This window comes from Canis aureus, chromosome 6, assembly GCF_053574225.1.
Source record: "Canis aureus isolate CA01 chromosome 6, VMU_Caureus_v.1.0, whole genome shotgun sequence".
NCBI classification, from domain to species: Eukaryota; Metazoa; Chordata; class Mammalia; order Carnivora; family Canidae; genus Canis; species Canis aureus.
Window position 1 is genome coordinate 13,786,750 of NC_135616.1, and position 19,764 is coordinate 13,806,513.

Here is a 19,764-nt window from a genome sequence, read left to right on the forward strand (position 1 = left end):
TTGCTGGGTGATTCTGGCCCAGTATCTCTTGTAAGGTTGTGTAAGATATTGGCCAGGGCTGCAGTCATCTTGAAGCCTTAACTGGGGCTGTGGACCTGCTTCCAAGATGACTCATTCACATGGCTGTTGGCAAGAGGCTGAAGTTCCTTGAAATGTGAAATTGCTTGAGTGCTCTCACAATATGGCAGCTGGCTTACTCCAGACCAGGTGAGCCAAAAGAAAGCACAAGAAAAAGCCATGTGCCTTTTATGACCTAGCCTCAGAAGTCACATACCATCACTTCCACCATATTCCCATATTCTGTTCTTTAAAAAGAAGTCATTAAGTCCAACCCACACTCAAGGGTCAAAGAGATTAAGCTCCACATCTTGAAAGAGTTTTAACTATGAATTTGTGGACAGTGTTCAAAGACAGTTTGTTAAATATTTATTGAATTTGGACTTTCTCAATGCCTTGCTCTTTCAATGTCCTTATAAATTGGGCTCCTTTGAAAGCAAGATTAATTTGTGTAGGTCACAGAAATTCCTATTTCTAAGTGTCATGAGCAGTTGGATGGTTGGCCATCACAGTAACCATAAGGCCAGAGAGGAGGGAAAAAATGTGATTTGCATATAAAATCTGAGTTTTACTCTAATCCAAGTCATCCATGTAAATTGAGAATTCTTGACTCAAATTAAGTCTCCTCCTGAAGATTTGTGGCACCCATATATGAATAGTATTTTTCAGTCATAAACTATTTTCACAGGTTTTAAGTTGAAAGTACTATGTGAAAGATGCTGTGCTAAGCACTCTGGGGTATGCAGAGAAGCCCAGATGGTCTTTGCCCTCAGGTAGCTTAAATTGAGAGAATTTTAGAGTATCAGGAGACTTCCTATAAGCAAACTAATCCTGATTTTCAGAAAGAGGGTATAGATGTATAGACACACTGTGTACAGTGGGGAATTTGTCTTCTAGCCTGAGAAGTTGTTAAGAGGATAATTTGTGAGCTTTCAGGAAAGCAGAAATCATCAGAATGAAGAAGGCAGGTGAACCTAATCTTATTTCTGCACATTAACAGAGCTACTAGATTTTTAAATTAGGAGAATGAAAAATAGCATATCTGGATTTTACCAAGGCATTTGTCACTGATGCTGTTAAGAACAAGATGGAGAAAATAGGTCCTGGATTACAGCACAGTTAGGTGGATTTATTGGTTATATTGGTTTTCTATGCTGTGTAACAAATTACAAACTCTGCAGCTTAGGACAACACCCATTTCTTGTCTCATAGTATCTGTAGATCAGGTGTCTGGGCAAGGCTTGGGTCCTCTGCTCAAAGTCTTTACACCAGGGTACAGTGTCATCAAGGGGCTGAGGTTTCATCAGAGGATTGACTGGGGAAAGATCCATTTCTACCCTCTCTCAGGTGCTTGACAGAATTCATGTCCTTGCAAATGTGAGATTGAGGTTGCTGGTGTTTTTTGGGGTGAAGGGAGCTATTGGCCTAGAGAGCCTTGCCATGTGCCCATCTGATAGCACTGCAGCTTCTTCAAAGCCGGCAAGGGAGTCACTCACTCTAGTCTGCTGAGAAAGCGTTATGTAATGTAATCTTATCTAATGTAAGTCAGGGGGGTGACATGCCATCACCTTTGCCATGTTCTGTTGGCTAGAAGCAACTCACAGATTCCACACTGAAGGGGAAGGGATGACACAAGGCGTGAGTCATTGGGAGCAACCCTAGGTTGTGTTTACCACAGAATGAGTATAAAGGATGGTAGTTGAGGAGCCCCTGTGAGGCTGGCAGCAGGTCTGGATGGCAGGCGACAGGGGCCTGTTCAACAGCTTTGTCAGTGATTAGCATGAGGATATGGATGACCTGATAATCCAATACTTTACTTGTGTGACATGAAACTATATATATACTAGCCCGTGGATGATAAATCACAACCCAGTATGACCCAGAGAAACTAGAATAATAAAGAGATGCCAGAAAAATGAAGGTAATAGGAAGTACACGTAAAATCCTGCTTATAGTTGGAAAAGACGAGACAAATGTTGATGGGAGAGTGTATGCATGAATGCATGGCGGTTTCAGTTGACTGTAAGCAAGTTATTATGTCTGTCAGTGAATCTAATGTGATCTTTGATTATATCAATAAAAATTTAATGTCCAAAATGAAGGACATACCAAGCCCATGCTGTTAACCCTGTCTATAATCGCTTAAAGTGCCTACCCCCTTTCCGGTCCTCAGTGCCCCTGAAGGAGTCTGTGAGGGTGGGGAGCTGGGTTTCATTCGAAGGGCGATAAGAGAGGTTTTAAGCACGGTGGTAACGTGATCTGATTTATATTTTTGAAAGGTCATTCTGGGTATGGGGACAGGGGTCCAATGAGGGGCTATGGGCCACTTGTGGGTGACTTGGAGATGAGAGAAAGGGTGTCCTCATTCAGGAGGAGCATTGCAGGCAGACTGCAGGGCAGCCCTGTCCGGCTTCCTGTAGCCCTGCTCGGCCGACGGGAGGAATCTGCAGGTGCAGCGGGCTGTGCATACTCAGAGTTCACACCAACGTGTTCTTGACCCTGTTCGGTGCTCAGGAGTTTCCGACCCAAAGTGTCCTAAACCCAGAGGAGCAGCCACAAGGGACTATGTGGTAAGGGTGCTGGGTACAGGGGTGTGGATGCAAGGCCGGGGCCGGTGTATGTGGCTGGACGAGGCTGACAGGTGGATTGGCAGCGGAGGGGGAGCGAGACAGGAGCAGGCCATGTCCTCGGTTTTTAGCTTGAGCAGGTAGGTGGAGGGACGGACAGAGGACGTGCAGGAAGAGAGGCCCGTTCAGACGTATTAATTGGAACATGTCTCTTAGAAGGAGGTTTCTGACTCGCTGTTTCTAAAACCCCAGAGATCCTGGCTTCTGAATGGTATTTTCCTTTTCTCATTCGCCTTTCCATATTACTTTTATCCTTGGTCTTTTCATTACCGGCACTTTTTGTGAGTTGACCTTGGAAACTTCTCAAGTCAACCAGGCAGCCCCCTTTCTGTTCCGCGTGTTCGGCCTCCTCCAGAACAGTCAGAGCCTGGGGGCAGAGCTCCATTTCCCCGGTGCCCTTCTCCCCTGCCTTTCCTCTTTCCCTCCAAGCAGCTCTCCTCCCTGAGGATGAGGGAACCATGGGACAAAGCAGGATGGAGCAGGATTGGATGCACTTTGCATTATGCTGGCCTTGCCTCTGCAAGGATCAAAATGCTCTGATGCTTCCTGGGAAATCCTTTGGCCTCGCTCGTCGTGGGCCTTTGGGTTTACAGGGCAGCTCAGGCCCAGGATACGTGGCCTTTCTCCAAGTAGAAGCTGAAGTGACTGCTTGCACGAAGCTACATAATAACGTGGAAACAGACGTTGAACCCCATGGTGATTCCCAGCAACAGTTAGCTCTATATCCATAAACCAAAATAACCTTAAGAAAGCCTTACTTTTTTGTTACAAATAATGTAAATATTTTTATGCTCATTATGTACATGGAGGACTTCATACCTCATAAGATGCTCTTGGGTGGGAAGTTCACCCTGAGGTGTTCCTCCGTAAGCTGCAGAGAATGTAAGTTACACCCTCCTAGCACAATCAGAGGGTTCCCCTCCTCTGCTCTTCTCAGAGAGGCATCAGATTTAGTGGGTAAGAACAAGAGCTCTGGAATGGGACAGACCTGGACACAAACACCACGTTCCTCATCCGTGTCTACCATTTAGAGTTAGGTGAACTTAATGAGATAATGTAAATACAGCTCTTCGAGTGGTGCCAGCAGGCGGTTGGCTAATAATATTCATACCCAAGTGTAAGTTCAGTGCCTACCCAAGATTTCCCCTCTGCTGCAGCCCCAGCCACTACACCACAGTGAAAAACAGCAGCTTCATATGCCCAAGGAATAAAATTGTACAGAAGGGGGTCAGCGTGGATTTGGGTCTACAAGTACTTCCTGCTGGCAGCCTGCTGTGAGCCCTGGAGGGGAATGAGACTCGGATGCTGCTGACAGCTAGCTTCAACTCCTTTTTCAGTCCATTGTCTGCAATATGCCAGTCCTGCTGCTGAGCATGTGGCTGAATTGTCTGCTTTCATTGTTACATCTCTTCAAGGTCGGAATTACCAGCATTCCCCATTTGCAGGGATGGGAACCGTGGCACAGAGAGCCTGAGTAACTTACCCAAGGTCAAGGGGCTAGTAAATGTCAGACAGTGCTAAACTGGGATCTTTCTAGTTCCCAAAACCATGCTTCCACATGACACCCTGCTGCTGTGTGATGATAAAAGAGAACAGATGGCCTGTTTGGGAGGTTGAAATGTGGGAGAGTTTATTTTCAGGAGAACAACCCATAGAGGTTTCAGTAAGAGATCGACATTTGAGCTGGATCTTGACAGACACCTAGGAAGACTGAAAGGATCAGGGCCGAGGCCTCAGTTTCTCTCATTGCCAACCCTACCCACTCTTGCCACGCTTCCTCAAATAAGTCTGCTCATCTGAGGACCCTTGAGAGCAGGCATTTGAAGGCATAGAAGCAAAGTGTGGCTAGTTGGTAAGAAGTGGTGGTTTAAATATACCCTGTGGACAAGGGTATATTTGTGGAGGAGGAGCTTCTGTGGCAGAAGCTTCCAGAAGGTAGTCTTAAACATGAGGTCAATAATCAAATTATTTTTCAAAATGATTGCTGAATAATATCTTTAAATTTCCTTGGTGAAACAAGTGCTTTTAAAGTACCTCAGTGAAACAGAATGACTTTTTCATAATGTAGGTGTTTAAGAAATGTTTGGTTAGTTTGGGAGATTTTTTAAATGAGAAGCAAAAATGTCTCCGATTATATTTCTAGTTTTCTCTATCTTCCAACCTTACCACTTGAGGTTCTAAAATCAAGTCTCCAAAATTTTGGATGGCAGTAAGAATTAAAGTTTTCTCTACTTTCTGTTTTGTTGGCAAACAAATTGGAAAATTAAGGGGAGGACACAAGGCTGGGCCCTCCCCAAGGCCTGCAGTTTGGTTTCCAAAGCAGAAACAGCACAGTGACTTTAAAGTCAGCTGTGCTCTTTACACTGCTTGTTAGAGGATTCAGGTGTTTTAGGCTCCCTGTTCTGGAAGGTGGGGGACACAGGTGGTTTTGCTGGCAGTGAAACACAGGCTGCTTACAGTCCTGGTTTAAGTCATATTTAGACATTTCTGGAGGTTGTGATGGCTTGACCAGCACTGTGGGTATCCTGGCATTTTCAGAACCTAGAGCCAGGGAGCCACTAGCTTGGCCGTGAAAGCAGCTCTCAGATTTGCTTCTGAATGGGCCATCACATGTGCCTCCACATGTAGCATGACCACATTCTCAACTCTGAAGACAAGTTGCTACTGCACAAGCTTGTAACTACTCTCGTGTCATTTATCTGTTTGGTTTTAAGATACTAGGGGTGGCATGTCTTCATTTTATTTTCACTTCAGCAGCTGCCCAATGAAAGAGTCAAGTAAGACCTAAAAGTCTGTGGGATCCCTGGGTGGCGCAGCGGTTTGGTGCCTGCCTTTGGCCCAGGGAGCGATCCTGGAGACCCGGGATTGAATCCCACGTCGGGCTCCCCGTGCATGGAGCCTGCTTCTCCCTCTGCCTGTGTCTCTGCCTCTCTCTTTCTCTCTCTCTGTGTGACTATCATAAATTTAAAAAAAAAAATTAAAAAAAAGACCTAAAAGTCTGTGATCATCCAGATGCTAATAAGCAATGCTTGAGTCCCAAGTCCTAGAGGAAGATATACCCCTGGCATTAATAATCTATTTTTTATGGGTGTCCAGTACTGGCTTTTAAAGTGGTTTTAGCTTTTTTTCCTCAGTAATTTTTAAAAAGAAGTAAGTAGGAAATTTCTAAGTCTTAATGAGCAAAGTATGGTCTTACTAAGTACTTACGTATCCGAATGACTCCTCTTACACATGGGACACATAGAGTACATTTTTATTTAGCCCAGCATTGGCAGGCCAGCTTCCTGCTCTAGCACTGTGATGGTTTTCCCAAGGCCGAGGCAGCAATGGATGAAGAAATCAAGAACACTGTGCTTGCCAGGAGTTTATCCACAGTCATGGAGTATTAAACTTTATCTTATTTAAGAGAGAAATAACTTGTAATGGATGTTGTGCTTCATGTAAAAAAATCAGTTTTTATGCTCATCCTGCTGGAAAATACATCACAAGTAAGATTTTTGACCTTTATCAAGGCAAAAACTTGCATCTTCTCTTGATACCTTTCCCTTTCCTTCCCAAGATCTGGAAGTTAGCACCTCCTGATATTTTGCAGTGACTGTGGGATCCATGTTTGGTGCTGTTCTTAAAATAAGTCACAATTTCTATGTGGAGTGAATGGAGACATTTGAGAAGCACTTCAGTTCAGAGGGAGATAGCTGAATACCATAAACCACCAGCCCCAGAAAGATAGAAGATTAATGAAAAGCTATCATCCTAGGTAAGGGAAGTCTTGGATTCATATCAGGAGAGGAAGAGAGATTTGTGTGTCTCTGGAGTTCTGTAGGAAACCAGAGGAAGGTGGGACGCCCAAATGGCTCAGTGGTTGAGCATCTGCCTTCGGCTCAGGGCATAATCCCAGAGTCCTGGGATCGAGTCCGTATAGGTCTCCCTGCATGGAGCCTGCTCCTCCCTCTGCCTGTGTCTCTGCCTCTCTTTCTCTCTCTCTCTCTCTCTCATTAATAAATAAATTAAATCGAAAGAAAGAAAAGAAAGAAAGAAGAAAGAAAGAGAGAAAGAGAGAAAGAAAGAAAGAAAGAAAGAAAGAAAGAAAGAAAGAAAGAAAGAAAAGAAAAGAAAAGAAAAGAAAAGAAAAGAAACCATAAGAAGGTGTTCTGGAAGAAATAGAACTCTCTGTCACATTGGTCTGTCACATCAGGAAGACAAGCACCTAAACAGTCAGTATTCCATGGGCACAGGTAAACTCCTTTCCCATGACCTGCAATTACATACCAAATCCAGTTGGGAGCAATTGAGAAATATTGATTATTGGCAAAACCCCTTAAAGAGAATAAGGATAAAGAATCTCTAAAGCACTTGAATTTCCCGACAGACCTTCTTCATTATTTGGATTTCTTAAGGCTAACCATAGAACATAAAACAGAAATAGGTGAGAAGAAAAGCTACTTTTATTTTTGCTGCTATTCTAACTAAATTAGAATTTAGTGGTGGCAGTTTTGGCCTCTGTTGTCAGTATTGTTCCACTAATGCTACATCCATTATGGAGGAATGCATACGCCACCTTCCTCCCTTTTTATCTCTAGGACACTGCTCCTCAATGACACAAAAAAACTAAGATACTTTTTTACAGGAGATAGATTTAGCAGTGAAAATCCGCCTTCCCTATCTTTACTAACACATTTAATGAGCTTCCCCAGTTTAAAAAGAAAAACAAAACCAAAAACCTCTGATTGCAAATGAAGAGACCACTGGATCAATTCTTAAATGTGAGTAGTCAAGAAAGAAAGATCTCCCCAGGATCATTCCATAGCTGCAACTAGGGTCATCTTGATACATAGATTGAGTGGAGCTGTACTTCTTAGAATAAAGTGAGGGACACCAACCAGGCCACTGTTCCTCGGAAATGTCTCCCTTCTGGTCTCTCCTGGAGCCCAAAATGTTGGCATTAATGCACTAAGTCTTTGGATCTGCAACACACATTGATTTGATAAACACTGAATAAAGACAATTGCACCAGATACTGCTAGCTGCTCATTGGGGAAGTGCCCTCAAAGAATAAACAGTTACTAAAAGATTAGAGAAAGGAAAAACTTCCACCTGGGAGGTTTGCCTGGTAGGTGGACCAGAGTTTTCCAGATGGATATGGGGAGGAAATTCTAAGAGAAGAGATCTGCAGAAGCAGAGAGGAGGTTGGATTAAATACATGCTAGACCAGGTCATGAAAGCCTTGATTTAATACTGATAACCAAGTAGTGGGGGCTGGATATTCTAGAGCCAGTGGAGATCAGAGTGATGGGTAAGGAAGACATATGTGGGAAGGTTGCAGAATGGAATGAATGGAGAGGAATCAAAGGTAGGAAGAGCAGTTAAGAGGTTATTGTAAAAATCTATCAAGACAACACCCACACTGGGTCATGATGAGTGATAGAAGGAAGAGATGATTGTGATGATGTGGTGAAGGGCATAACAATAAAGAGGGTAAGATCAGTTTTAGACATGCCAGGGTGCAAGTGCTGGCAGGACATTCCAGAGAAAATGGACCATCCAACTATGAGATGGAGAGAAGGACCAGGAGATCTGATGATAGGGAAGAGCCAGGAGTTGGGGGGCCGAAGTCAGTGAGTTGGGTTCAAAGAGAAAATTCTTCATCACAAAGTCTTCTCAAGTCTCTCACTTATGGAACAGATAACCCTAGAAAGGACATGTTGAGACTAGTCCTAACTATTAGCATCAACTCTTGAATAGCTGAGTAGAAGGTCTGCCAATAAATCCAAGGGTGACACCATGGGTAGTCTTAAATGAGGAAAGCCGAGTCTAGAGCCAAGGGTCTTGCTAAGGGAGAACAGAGATGAGTGGGCTAGTGGGGTCCATGGATAGTGTGAAGGTACAGTGGACATCTAGCAAGGCCTAGAATGGGGGATTGCAGCAGAGAGATCTCCCGATTGAGGCAGGAAGGCCTGCTTCACTGTTCTGTCCTGACTAGCTGGTGGGGGAGGAGTGGGGCAAGGGGAAGAAGAAAAACACAGGATGAGAGGCCCACCTACACTTATCTCCCCAGCACTTCTGCCCACCCCAGCCTGAAAGGCTTTCCATTCTTTGGAAAGAACGAATATGGATCTCTTTCACTTACTCATGTAGGACAGTGGGATTTCAGAGACTTAAAAATTCTGGAGAATAGAATATTTGAGAACAGTGTCCTAGGTATAGTCATTTCAGCATAAGAACACCAGAGTTCCTGTCCCAGCTCCACCAACTAGACTATGACTGTCAATGTCTCATTCTCCTGGGTAGATCTGTCTTGAGGAGCTGGTGTTGAAGCAGCTTGGCATCTCTGGCTCTACATGTCCCCAAATGTACTCTGGGAATAAAATGTTACAGATGAGGGTCAGGTGACATAATGTACGTGAAAGTACCTCGAGAACTTGTTCATTCTATAAATGAGTTGATGGTGTATTTGTGTGCAGTTCCCTGTTGCCCCTGAGAACTTACATCCCAGGTTATGTGGGCTTCTCTAGGATGATAAGGGGTGAGCAGATATCTGCCTTCTTCCTTTGGGAATAAAACAGTGTCATTTTTTTTCTTACCTGCACAATTGATGATCACCAATTTTTTTCTCTCGCCCACCTTCCTGTTTGCATTATTAGACTACAAACTGGGGGAAATGACCCTCTTCTCAGCCCAGCCTGTAGAGCTCTTTCCCTCAAAGACCCTCTGAGCTGGTCCACAGGTGAGGGAGGCTCAGCCCCAAGGATGGCAGCATCCCCACAGCACCATGGGGGAGACAGGAGGGCCAGAGTGATGTGACAGAGAAGAGGCCACACTTGGTGGGGCAAAGGAATCTAGGAATCAGCAGGATGGTGCCTCTCAACAGTTGATGGCATTTTCATTCAAATTTTTATCCCACAGCTTCTTGTCCAGTGCTTGCCACGTAACAGGTTGTTAATAAGTATTTGTCAAATTAATGAAAAGAGGAAGCAAGTAGGAGGGAATCCCCCAACCCAGCCTGCACGGTTTTTCTGCTGGGATGGTTCCAGAGGACTAGGGAGCCCAAGTTAATGGTGTAAGACACTGCTACGGTGCCGGCGTGAGGAGGTGTCTCCCCCTGAAACATCAGTGGCTACCAGAGGGTTGTGTGCCATTCAGATATATTCTAAATGCTTGGAGCAGAAAGGGTAAGCTCAGTAAAGAAACCTTTTTGTCTAAAAAAAAAAAAAAAATACTGTCAACAATAGTATGGTGAAAGAAGTAGCATTCCTTAATGTATATATTTTGTATGTCTAGAATTTTTTTTTATTGGAGATTCTATAAGAAGATAAATTCTTTACTGCCATTCACAATGGATTTCACATTCATGCCATTTACATTTTCTTATATTTTAGGTCCTCCTGGCCCCAGGGGTCCAAAAGGTGACAGAGGACAGCAGGGACCACCTGGTCCCACTGGCAACAAAGGACAGAAAGGAGAGAAGGGGGAGCCTGGTCCTCCTGGCCCGGCTGGAGAGAGGGGCCCAATTGGGCCAGTCGGCCCCCCCGGAGAACGTGGCGGCAAAGGCTCCAAAGGCTTGCAGGGCCCCAAAGGCTCCCGTGGATCACCTGGGAAGCCCGGGCCCCAGGGCCCCAGTGGAGACCCAGGGCCCCCCGGGCCCCCCGGCAAGGACGGCCTCCCCGGCCCTCAGGGCCCTCCTGGCTTCCAGGGACTGCAGGGCACCGTGGGAGAGCCAGGAGTGCCTGGACCACGGGGGCTGCCAGGCCTGCCTGGGGTGCCGGGCATGCCGGGCCCAAAGGGACCCCCTGGGCCCCCAGGCCCCTCAGGCCCCTCAGGGGCAGCGATGCCCCTGGCCCTGCAGGACGAGCCGACCTCCGCACCCGAGGCCAACGGTAAGCAAAAGACTTCCCTCACCCCTGGGGTCAGGGGCATTGTGTGCGCCCGTGGCCAGCCACCCACAGCCCCCCCACAGCCCCCGCCCCACTTTACTTGGCGTTGAAGGCACCATGTGGGCAGGCACGTGGCCCTGCCGCTCACAGGCTGCTGTGCCAGGCGGTGTCACTCAGGCACACGTGTTTCTCTCTAAACGCCATCACGCTCCCCAGCACTTGTTTATTTAGCTAAGTCAGGCCCTTGGGGACAGATGCATCCCCAGACATGTCCTTCATGAAAGTCTAAGACCGGCTACCCCCAACCAGTCTTGTCCTCATTTTATGCCCTTCACCGGGGGATAAAGGCCCCTCTGTAACCATGTAGATGGAACTTTCTGTTACTAAAGCCCAGATTTCATTGTTTTTGAGAGTCTTAACAGTGCCTCTATTTTTTTTTTATAATTACTAAATTCGATTATTAAATTTTAATGACTTGAAAAACCCTCAGTGTTTGGTTAGCAACCAAGCCTATTTTTCTCTCCTTTGACTCACACCCAATTCCACTTGATTTCCTGAAGCACGACTCTGGTCATCTCCATTATCCCACAAGCTCAGTTTGGGTTCTGGGTTCTCCCATCCAGTCATTGATTGGTTCCAGATGACTCCAGGCTGATGTGGAACATCTGTATCTGCTCTGCCTTTGGTGGTTGTTTCTGTTAACTTCTGTCATTGTTAAAGACTAATCCAGACACAGGGGAACTGAGGCCCAGCGCCACTAATTTTCCAGGCTGTGTAGTTTTAACTACTGTGGGCTCTGCAGCCTGCCCCCCAGACTCACCACGCTGGCTCCCAGTGCGTCCGTCACAGGCAGTCGCAGGCTCACACACGGACACGGGAAGTGCCCCTGGCCTTCGAGGGAGCAAGGCCAAAGCCATGGCCTCTTAAACAGAATAACTGAAGAAAAGCATAGGGCTTCATGTGTGCGTTTGTCTTTTAATTCATATTTGAAGCATTTGCATCCCTAGGCTGCCCGCCTCACTGGAAGAACTTCACAGACAAATGCTACTATTTTTCGGTGGAGAAGGAAATTTTTGAGGATGCAAAACTTTTCTGTGAAGACAAGTCTTCACATCTCGTTTTCATCAACACCAGAGAGGAACAGGTATGTCTGCAGCATGCTTGGAGAAAACTATAATTTAAGGATAGTTTACATCTGGAAATTGCCTGCTTACAAGGGATTCAAAAATATCAAAAATCCATAGTCACAAAACACAGAAGGCCAAACACAAAACACATTATGGAGATTTGGGCTTTATCCAGTGACAAGCATTCATGGCACGGGAATTATGTCCTCTTGCTTCCACCTGGAAGATACCCCTTTTATTAAGGCCGGAGATATGTGGCTCCTCCCTGTGGCTGTTGAAAGAGCCAGAATGCAGAAGAGAAGCCTGCTGGCTGGAACCAAACACCTAGAAAGAGAAGCAAAGGGGCATGAGCACTGTAGGAGTTAGTGCAAGGGACCAGGTATGTGGCCTCAGCAGTCAGGAAGAGCAAAGAAGGCTATGGTGCAGAGCTCACACGTGCTAACACCAGTGACCACTCCCTATGTCCCTACCATGTGCCAGCACTGTACAAGGCATATCTCCTTTCACCTCACAGCCACCCTAGAACATGTGGATATTACCATCCCCCTTTTACAGATAAGAAGACTGAGTCCCCCCCCCCCACAAGGTTTAATGGCTTTATTCATAGGGTGACATCATAGGGTGATGAGTAAGCTGAGACTGAGACTAAGCTCCCTCTAGCAACAATGCTCTTTGGTGCCACACTGTTCCAGCAGTTTTCTTCCTTTTCCCTAAGTATCTTCAGCAGATGCAGCAGCCCTGAAAACAGATGTTTCCTGCAGTAACTGACTGGGAATGAGCATCCAGTCAGGTGTCCAGACTTTAGAATATGGAGACTTGGGTCCAGTCTTAGCTCAGCCACTTACTGTCTTGGTTGCTGTGACATGCCGGGCATGAGACCTGGCCAGAAGAAGAGCTCGATAATGACACAGCTGTTAGCATTATTAGAACATTGGAGCAATGAGTGATAGAAAGGTGGAATTCATTGAGTTGTCTGGGTGATTTAGAAGAGGAAACACATCCTTTAAATTTCCCCTACAAACTTATAGAAGGAAAAAGTGTCAAAGCCCCAAAATGCTGCAAAACAAAACAGGTGCAGTAAAAAAAAAAAAAAAAAAGCAGAAGCATGTGGGTGCTCTAACATACATACTCCCTTCAATGTCCTTTTTCCCTCCAAATGTTGCAGGGGACGGAGGATTTCTCCCAGGTATCTATTCCTCCAAAATAATAACATACTGTCACTGATTTATTTTCCAGCAATGGATAAAAAAGCAGATGGTAGGGAGAGAGAGCCACTGGATAGGCCTCACAGACTCGGAGCATGAAAACGAATGGAAGTGGCTGGATGGGACGTCTCCAGAGTATAAGTGAGTGTTCAGAGCCTTCCAGGCTGTTCTCTGTTTTTCACCCCTTGCCTGACCCCTTGCAATCTCTTCCTTAACCACCTTATGTCCAAATGCCCCTCACACTGAGGCTTCTGGTATCCATTGTATATTTCCATGTGTGGTAGAGAATCAATATGCTATAAAATAGGGTTTTTTTTCTCCTTTTCATGAAGTGAATTTTTTCATTTCTATGGAAAAAAATCAAAGTCTCATAAAATCTCACAGTATGGTACTTGAGGTGAGGTGTTCTCTTTAAACACTGCTGTGAAGGGTAAGACTCCTTCAGGCAGGATCAGAGCTTGCTCCAGCCGTGTTTCTGATGAGGGCTCACAGCTTCCTTTGGGAAACCCCATCAGTGGCCCTGACCCCAGCTGGGCTTCTGGCCAAAGTGTGATTATGAACTACAAGCTTATGACAGAAATCAGGAACAAAGGTTTGTGTGGGATAATCATCTCCTAAGTGTTTGAAAAGCCCTTGTAAGTCTGGTGTGACCTGAGTCCCATAAAGGCAGCAACACAGAATGGAAGCCTTGTATGAGACCTGCTCAGGCTCCCAGGCTCATGGAAGCTTCTGAGCCCCAAAGTCAACTCCAGGGCTGTCATGTCCGCTCCTTCCTTAATACTACCGAAGGGTCAGAAGATGGCCGAACTGTATCAATTTGACTTTCACATCTTCCAACTTCTGCTTTGCCTCCAATGGATGCAAATATATGCAGCAAACTGCACCACATGGCACAGAATTTATGAAAACTCACCCCCGAAGAATCACCCTTCCCTTTGCTGGAGAAGAGGAAGCAGACCCTGCAGAGGCTCAAGCAGGCTTGGTGGTCATGACACCCGGGGAGGAGACAGTGAAGTGTTTCAGGGCTAAGACAGTGTCGGAGGTATTGAGTAAGGGCCTGGAGCAGTCAAGGAAGGGGAGCAGGGGCCAGAGGTGGTGGAGAAGCCAGTCAGAGTTCTGTGGGGGTTCCTGGGTAGCTCAGTCAGTTAAGCCTCAGACTCTTGATTTCAGCTCAGGCCATGATCTTAGGGTGGAAAGATGGAGCCCCAAGCCCAGCTCTGCAAGCAGCGGGGAGTCTACATGAGATTCTCTTTCCCTCTATCTCTCCTGCCCTGCTCACTTGCATACTCTCTAAAAAATAAATAAATCTTTTTTTAAGAAGCTTCTGTGTGCATGTGCTTGGGCACAGGTAGACAAACAGGCTGGTTTGTACTTTTTTTTAAGATTTTATTTATTTATTTGAGAGAGAGAATGCAAGAGACAGAGGATGAGCTGAAGGAGAGGGGCAACAGGAGAGGAACAGACTCCACACTGAGTAGGGAGCCCGATGCGGGAGTCAATCCCAGGACCCTGAGATCATGAGCTGGGCTGAAGGCAGACACTTCACCAACTGAACCACCCAGGCACCCCTGCTTTTAAATCTTCTATTTGACCAGCAGGATTAGAGGGTATAGGCCAAAACTAGAATAAGGCCATCTCTACCAGTGACCAAACATCAAGATGGAACATGAGGTTTCAAGTCTGCTGCTACTAAGGCGAGCCTCACAGTGCCCCCAGGGCAAATGGCTATGTGCCTCCTGGCCCAACACATTTCCTGTCTGCATCCTCCGCACCTGTCCTTGGGGAGATGAAGCTACACCACACCCTGGCATTCGGGGGTTTGGCTGACAGCCCCAGGAGAGCGCCCAGCATGGCAGAGATATACCTTAAGAGACTCAAAACAGTTGGGAGGGTTGGCAGTGTTCAGAGCCTTCCAGGCTGTTCTTCTGTTCTCAGACAGAAGGCAGAAGTTATTAAAGGATAAATGTAAATCTTGTCTTAGACAAGAGTGCCAGAATCTTTTTTTTAAGGGCGTTGAGGGTAGGCAAGCTTAAAGAAAACATCAGCCTCTTCACTTTCCTCACAGCCCTAAGTGCAATAAAGGTCTAGGTTAGACTCACCAAGAAATGCAATCTGCAGCCTTCCTCCAAGAAAAAAGCGTGGTTGGCCCATATGGGATGGATCGAGCTGGAACATTACAGTCTTCACCAGCTTTCCCAAACTGGAAATTTTCTCCTCTTTCCTGGGCTCTTGCAAGAATTTGGTGATTTGAGAGGAGAGCACGAGTGTCAGTACCTAGGCCCTGAGAAAGATTCGATCACCAGACACCTTCCTGGGAACTCTGTCCGTAGCCACAGCCACCTTGGATCCTCCTGAGAGCTTGGCTTGTGCACCCTCGCCACAGCACACACTGTGCCTCTCCTTTTCCCCCCAAAGGAACACATATCCTTAAAAAGTCCCAAGGTTCAAGTTTTAAAACCAAGAATAAATTAGGCAGATGTATTATGAGGCTTCAATAATGAAAGGCTAATTTAATTTGACATATAATAATAAACACCGCTCAAACTAGAAAAAGAGCCAGTGCAGTGAGGTCCGGGTTCCAGGGTTTGACGTGGCATTCATAGCTGCCGGTTACTCATCCATGTGAAATCTCATGTCCTCATGTAGCAATGAGTAGTACAGAAGGACCTACATCAGTATCGTGAAAATGAAATGTGATTATACATATAAAACATTTAGGACAGTGTGTGGCCCGTGGGAAGTGCTCAAGAAACGTCACCTACTAGAATCAGTATTACTGTCACTGTTACTGTCATAACCATCACTATCTTCACACTAGTCAGGAACTGCTGAATACTACCACCTGGCCTTTAGGTACTTGACTAGGTCCTGACAGAGATGCCACACACACTATCTGACTCAGATCCCACACCAGGGCTGTGAAGAAGAACATTCTCCATCATGGCCTGGGATGGGTCTGGGCTTCAGGCTGTTAGAGGTCTCTCACCACTATGTCTCCCAGACACTTCACCTGCCCAGGCTCACCTTCACCTTCTTCCTGTGTTCCTCTGGAACCTCCCTGTGCCTTACCCAGGCTGCAGAAGAATCAGTCAAGTTTCCTAACTGTCCTTTTACCTTTCCCCCTCCCACCAGCACACCCACCTTCACACCTGCGCGCACACACACACAGCACACCCTCATACTCATAGCGCTTTTGAAATTGTTTCAGGTGTCTGTAGTTACTGTTGAGGTGGAAATAGACAGGAGATAAAAGGTTCTCCCTGCCTTTTGCTTCCCCACCCCATCCATTTTTATGCTAAGACCTAGTTGACAAAGAGTGCTGGATAAAACAGATTAATAGCAATGGTAACATGGAATGGATGCTGGATGCCAAAGCCTTGGGGCGTATACAGACCCGAACTAAGGTTTATTTCTAATAAAACATATGACTTGACTCATTAAATCTTTGGAAACTGGGGAAAAGGAGAAACAATCTGCAGTGGCTCAGGACAGTGCCCAGGACAGGTTCCCAGATGCTTTGGGTCCACATACCAATACAATTCTAAAGGAAAGAAGACTAAAGTGCTAAAATATGTTGCCAAGATTTTATTTGCCACTTAAGGATGTATTTTTTTTTAAGATCACCTATCAACAAATCATGACATTAAAAAACAAAGTCTGCAGTCCTTTCCAAGAAGACATTTGGCCATCATACATTCTTTCTTACACACACACACACACACACACACACACACACACACACAGAATTGTCCTTATTTTTCTCATTCCACCATAGATCTGTGAAAACCTCTTTCCTGGCCAGCGTCAGATCCCAGACTGGAGATTGGGATCCAGGAGCCCAGAGTCCTGTGTCTGCATTCACTGAATTATCCTGGAGAGTCCATTTTGAGACAGCCTCTGTGCTGGCCTGAAGGATCTTTTCTAGAGTGTAGGGGCAACAAGATGAGTGAGACTCATGTTTAAAAAAATTTTTTTAAGTCTCATTTCCAAGATCATGTCACAGTCAAGATAGACACACCAACCCTAAGTGTGGACACAGCAAAAAGCAGGGCTTCAAGGGAGATCTCAACATTCTCCTCACAGCAGTTGATAGAACACTAAAGAAAAAAAAATCAGGGATCCCTGGGTGGCGCAGCGGTTTGGCGCCTGCCTTTGGCCCAGGGTGCGATCCTGGAGACCCGGGATTGAATCCCACATCGGGCTCCCAGTGCATGGAGCCTGCTTCTCCCTCTGCCTATGTCTCTGCCTCTCTCTCTTTCTCTCTCTGTGACTATCATAAATAAATAAAAATTTAAAAAAAATCAGTAGGGATGTGGTAAACACTATCAACTAACTTGGCTTACTTGATGTTTATGGACTATTTCACTCAACAGCTATAAATACACTCTTTTCAAGTACATTCCCCAATTTAAACTATATAAGGGGCCAGCAAACAAGTCTCAATGAATTTAAAAAGAACTGAGATTATACAGAGAATGTTCTCTGACCAAAACAAAATTAAATTAGGAATTGATAACAAAAAGATACCTGCAAAATTGCCAAATATTTGGGAGTTAAAGGACACACTTCTCAATAACCCATGGAGCAAAGAAAAAATCGGAAAGGAAATCTGCAGATGTTTCAAAGAAAATGAAAATACAATATATCAAAATCTGTGGGACGCAGCTGAAACAGTGTTTAGACTCCTTTAAAGTGCTTATGTTTGAAAAAAAAAAAGTTTTTAAGTTGAAAATCCATGATCTAAGCTTCTACTTTATGTGGGTGGAAGAGGAGCAAATTAATCCCAAAATAAGTAGAAAGAAAGAAATAATAATGACCTGAAAGCAATGAACTAGAAAACAAATGAAAGAGAGGATCAGTGAAACCAGGAGAAAATCAAAGCTGAACTTTCTCCTCCCGATGGAACAAATGCAATTTGTTGTTTGGCAGAGCCCATCATTGCTCATGGAGGCTACCTGATGGGGAGTTGGACATAGACGCTGCCCACTGGCTCAGCTCAGAGCACGACTGTAAGAGAGTCTTGGAAGGCGGTTCCTACCCACCCTGCTTGCATTGCCCACCTTAGATCAGCAGAGGGTTTCCCAAAACACACTCGAAGCTCCATTGTTTCTTTTGTCCACTTCTTGGTTGCCTGCACAGGACACATTTGGTGGAAGTATCCTGGCGTGAGTAACACTCCCATCTCTGCACTGGGTCACCTCTCTGTCCATGCAGACTGCTCCGTATCATATTACATATTGTGTTTTTTAGACTGTAGAGCCAGAGAATGGTGGACACCAGAAGGGAACCTTCAGAGTCATCCAGTTCACGAAAAACTCACTCTGGTCTATGCTTCATGTCTCTATCAGAGTGGCACTGGCTTGGGCCACTAGAGAGAACTCTACACCCTGTTATCGGGAGAAAATTCTACAGCAAAGTAACACTTCTCATGACAAAGATTTTCCTGTTTTGAAGCCAGGTTTTTACCAGCAGAAGTTTCTTGGCCATGAAGCCTCAGTCAATCTTGTGGTTGACGAGAAAGTACTAAGTTGTGAGGTTGAAAGGGGCTATTCCCAAGATTGAGCGTTTGTGCTCTGCCTCCTTTAGGAGAAACCATATCCATGGTGGGGAGGTTCCCACCCCTCCGGCTGATGTGCTTGTGTGCTTCCAGCTGACAGCAGCCGTGAAGCCCAGGGCTTCCAAGGTCTCTGGCGTACGTAGAGTGTGCTGCCCAAACACATATGTGTGTTGCTACCCAACCACTTCTGTGATGTGTCTATTATAATATGGGATTTGCTGCATAGGCTTCAGCCATCTTCTTTCTAGAATCTACTTGTAAAGGAGGTTAAGGCACAATTTAAGCTGAAATTCTTCTCCAAAATATATACACTCTGTTTATCTGACATGCTCTGTTCTGTTTTTATCACAAGCATGCAGGATACAGGGTATTTGCTACAAATCACTCCGTGTGATTTTGGCTTTTCCAAAGAGATGCTTTGAGACTGGGTGCTTAGACTGCAAGACAAATTGCCCCCTGCAACCTGGCTTCTCTACCATCCACCCCACACCAGTCCCCTTAGTCACTCACTTGCAGCCAGAGGATGGCATCCTACACACCAGTCCCACAGGAAAACCCTGAACACCACATGCAAAGAATTCCAGTGACTTGGAAAAATAATGGGGAATAGTGATAAAGGTTATCTCCTTTCATATCAGTCAGTTATCTTGTGGTCTATAAATCCCATTTATCTACTTAACTGGAAGGAAATGCAAGGGGAAAAATACTAAGCAGGTCTTCCATCCGAAGTCCTATTTATACAACTTCCCAGTGAACAGAGATAAAGCATATCAAATGTCCCATCATTATACATTCAGGAATCACAGATCTCAAATGCTGTAAACCAAACTGGAATCAAACCCGCGCACACTGCTGGCAGAAATTAACCAAGTGTATGTCAGCAGGCTCAAGCTGCTCAGACATCGCTGACATTGCCGAAGGGGGTCCCACCAGGTGAATGGAAATCCACACAAAAAACAGCTGTGACAGTCAACTATTTTTCCTTCCAACCTCATTTCTCTCTGGCATCACTGTGGCAGTCTGAGATTTTTAGTTCACTTGTTTCTTGCCTATTATATAAGTCCTGTGAAGGCTGGACCTCTGTCTTCTCTCTGCACTGCTATGTCGTCATCATGTAGCATCATCCCTGGCACATAGTAGGTGTTCTGTGGATGTCTGTTGAGTGAATGTGCAAATGAATATTTATAATGCTCCCTCTTATCATTCCATTTTTACTCTCTTCAGTTGATGGTTTCATCTAAATTATCTCTTCGTCACTAGATTTGAGGTCACTTTTTAAAAATCCATATATAAATATATATATATTTGATGTATATTTGA

At 45.3% G+C, this 19,764-nt stretch overlaps 1 protein-coding gene and 1 long non-coding RNA gene across 2 annotated transcripts in view; one reads left to right on the forward strand and one right to left on the reverse strand.

The window, feature by feature from the left end:
- COLEC12 (collectin subfamily member 12) overlaps positions 1 to 19,764 on the forward strand; it is a 181,709-nt gene that overhangs the window by 149,757 nt on the left and 12,188 nt on the right. The window contains exons 6-8 of the mRNA XM_077900205.1: positions 10,061 to 10,558; positions 11,563 to 11,699; positions 12,919 to 13,028. Of these exons, the coding sequence (XP_077756331.1) occupies positions 10,061 to 10,558; positions 11,563 to 11,699; positions 12,919 to 13,028 (745 nt within the window). The remainder of the gene's footprint in view (positions 1 to 10,060; positions 10,559 to 11,562; positions 11,700 to 12,918; positions 13,029 to 19,764) is intronic.
- LOC144315536 (uncharacterized) overlaps positions 11,511 to 19,764 on the reverse strand; it is a 76,073-nt gene continuing 67,819 nt past the window's right edge. Inside the window, exons 2-3 of the long non-coding RNA XR_013381247.1 lie at positions 14,987 to 15,161; positions 11,511 to 12,006 (exon numbers count right to left, since the gene is read on the reverse strand). This is a non-coding gene — a long non-coding RNA (uncharacterized LOC144315536). The remainder of the gene's footprint in view (positions 12,007 to 14,986; positions 15,162 to 19,764) is intronic.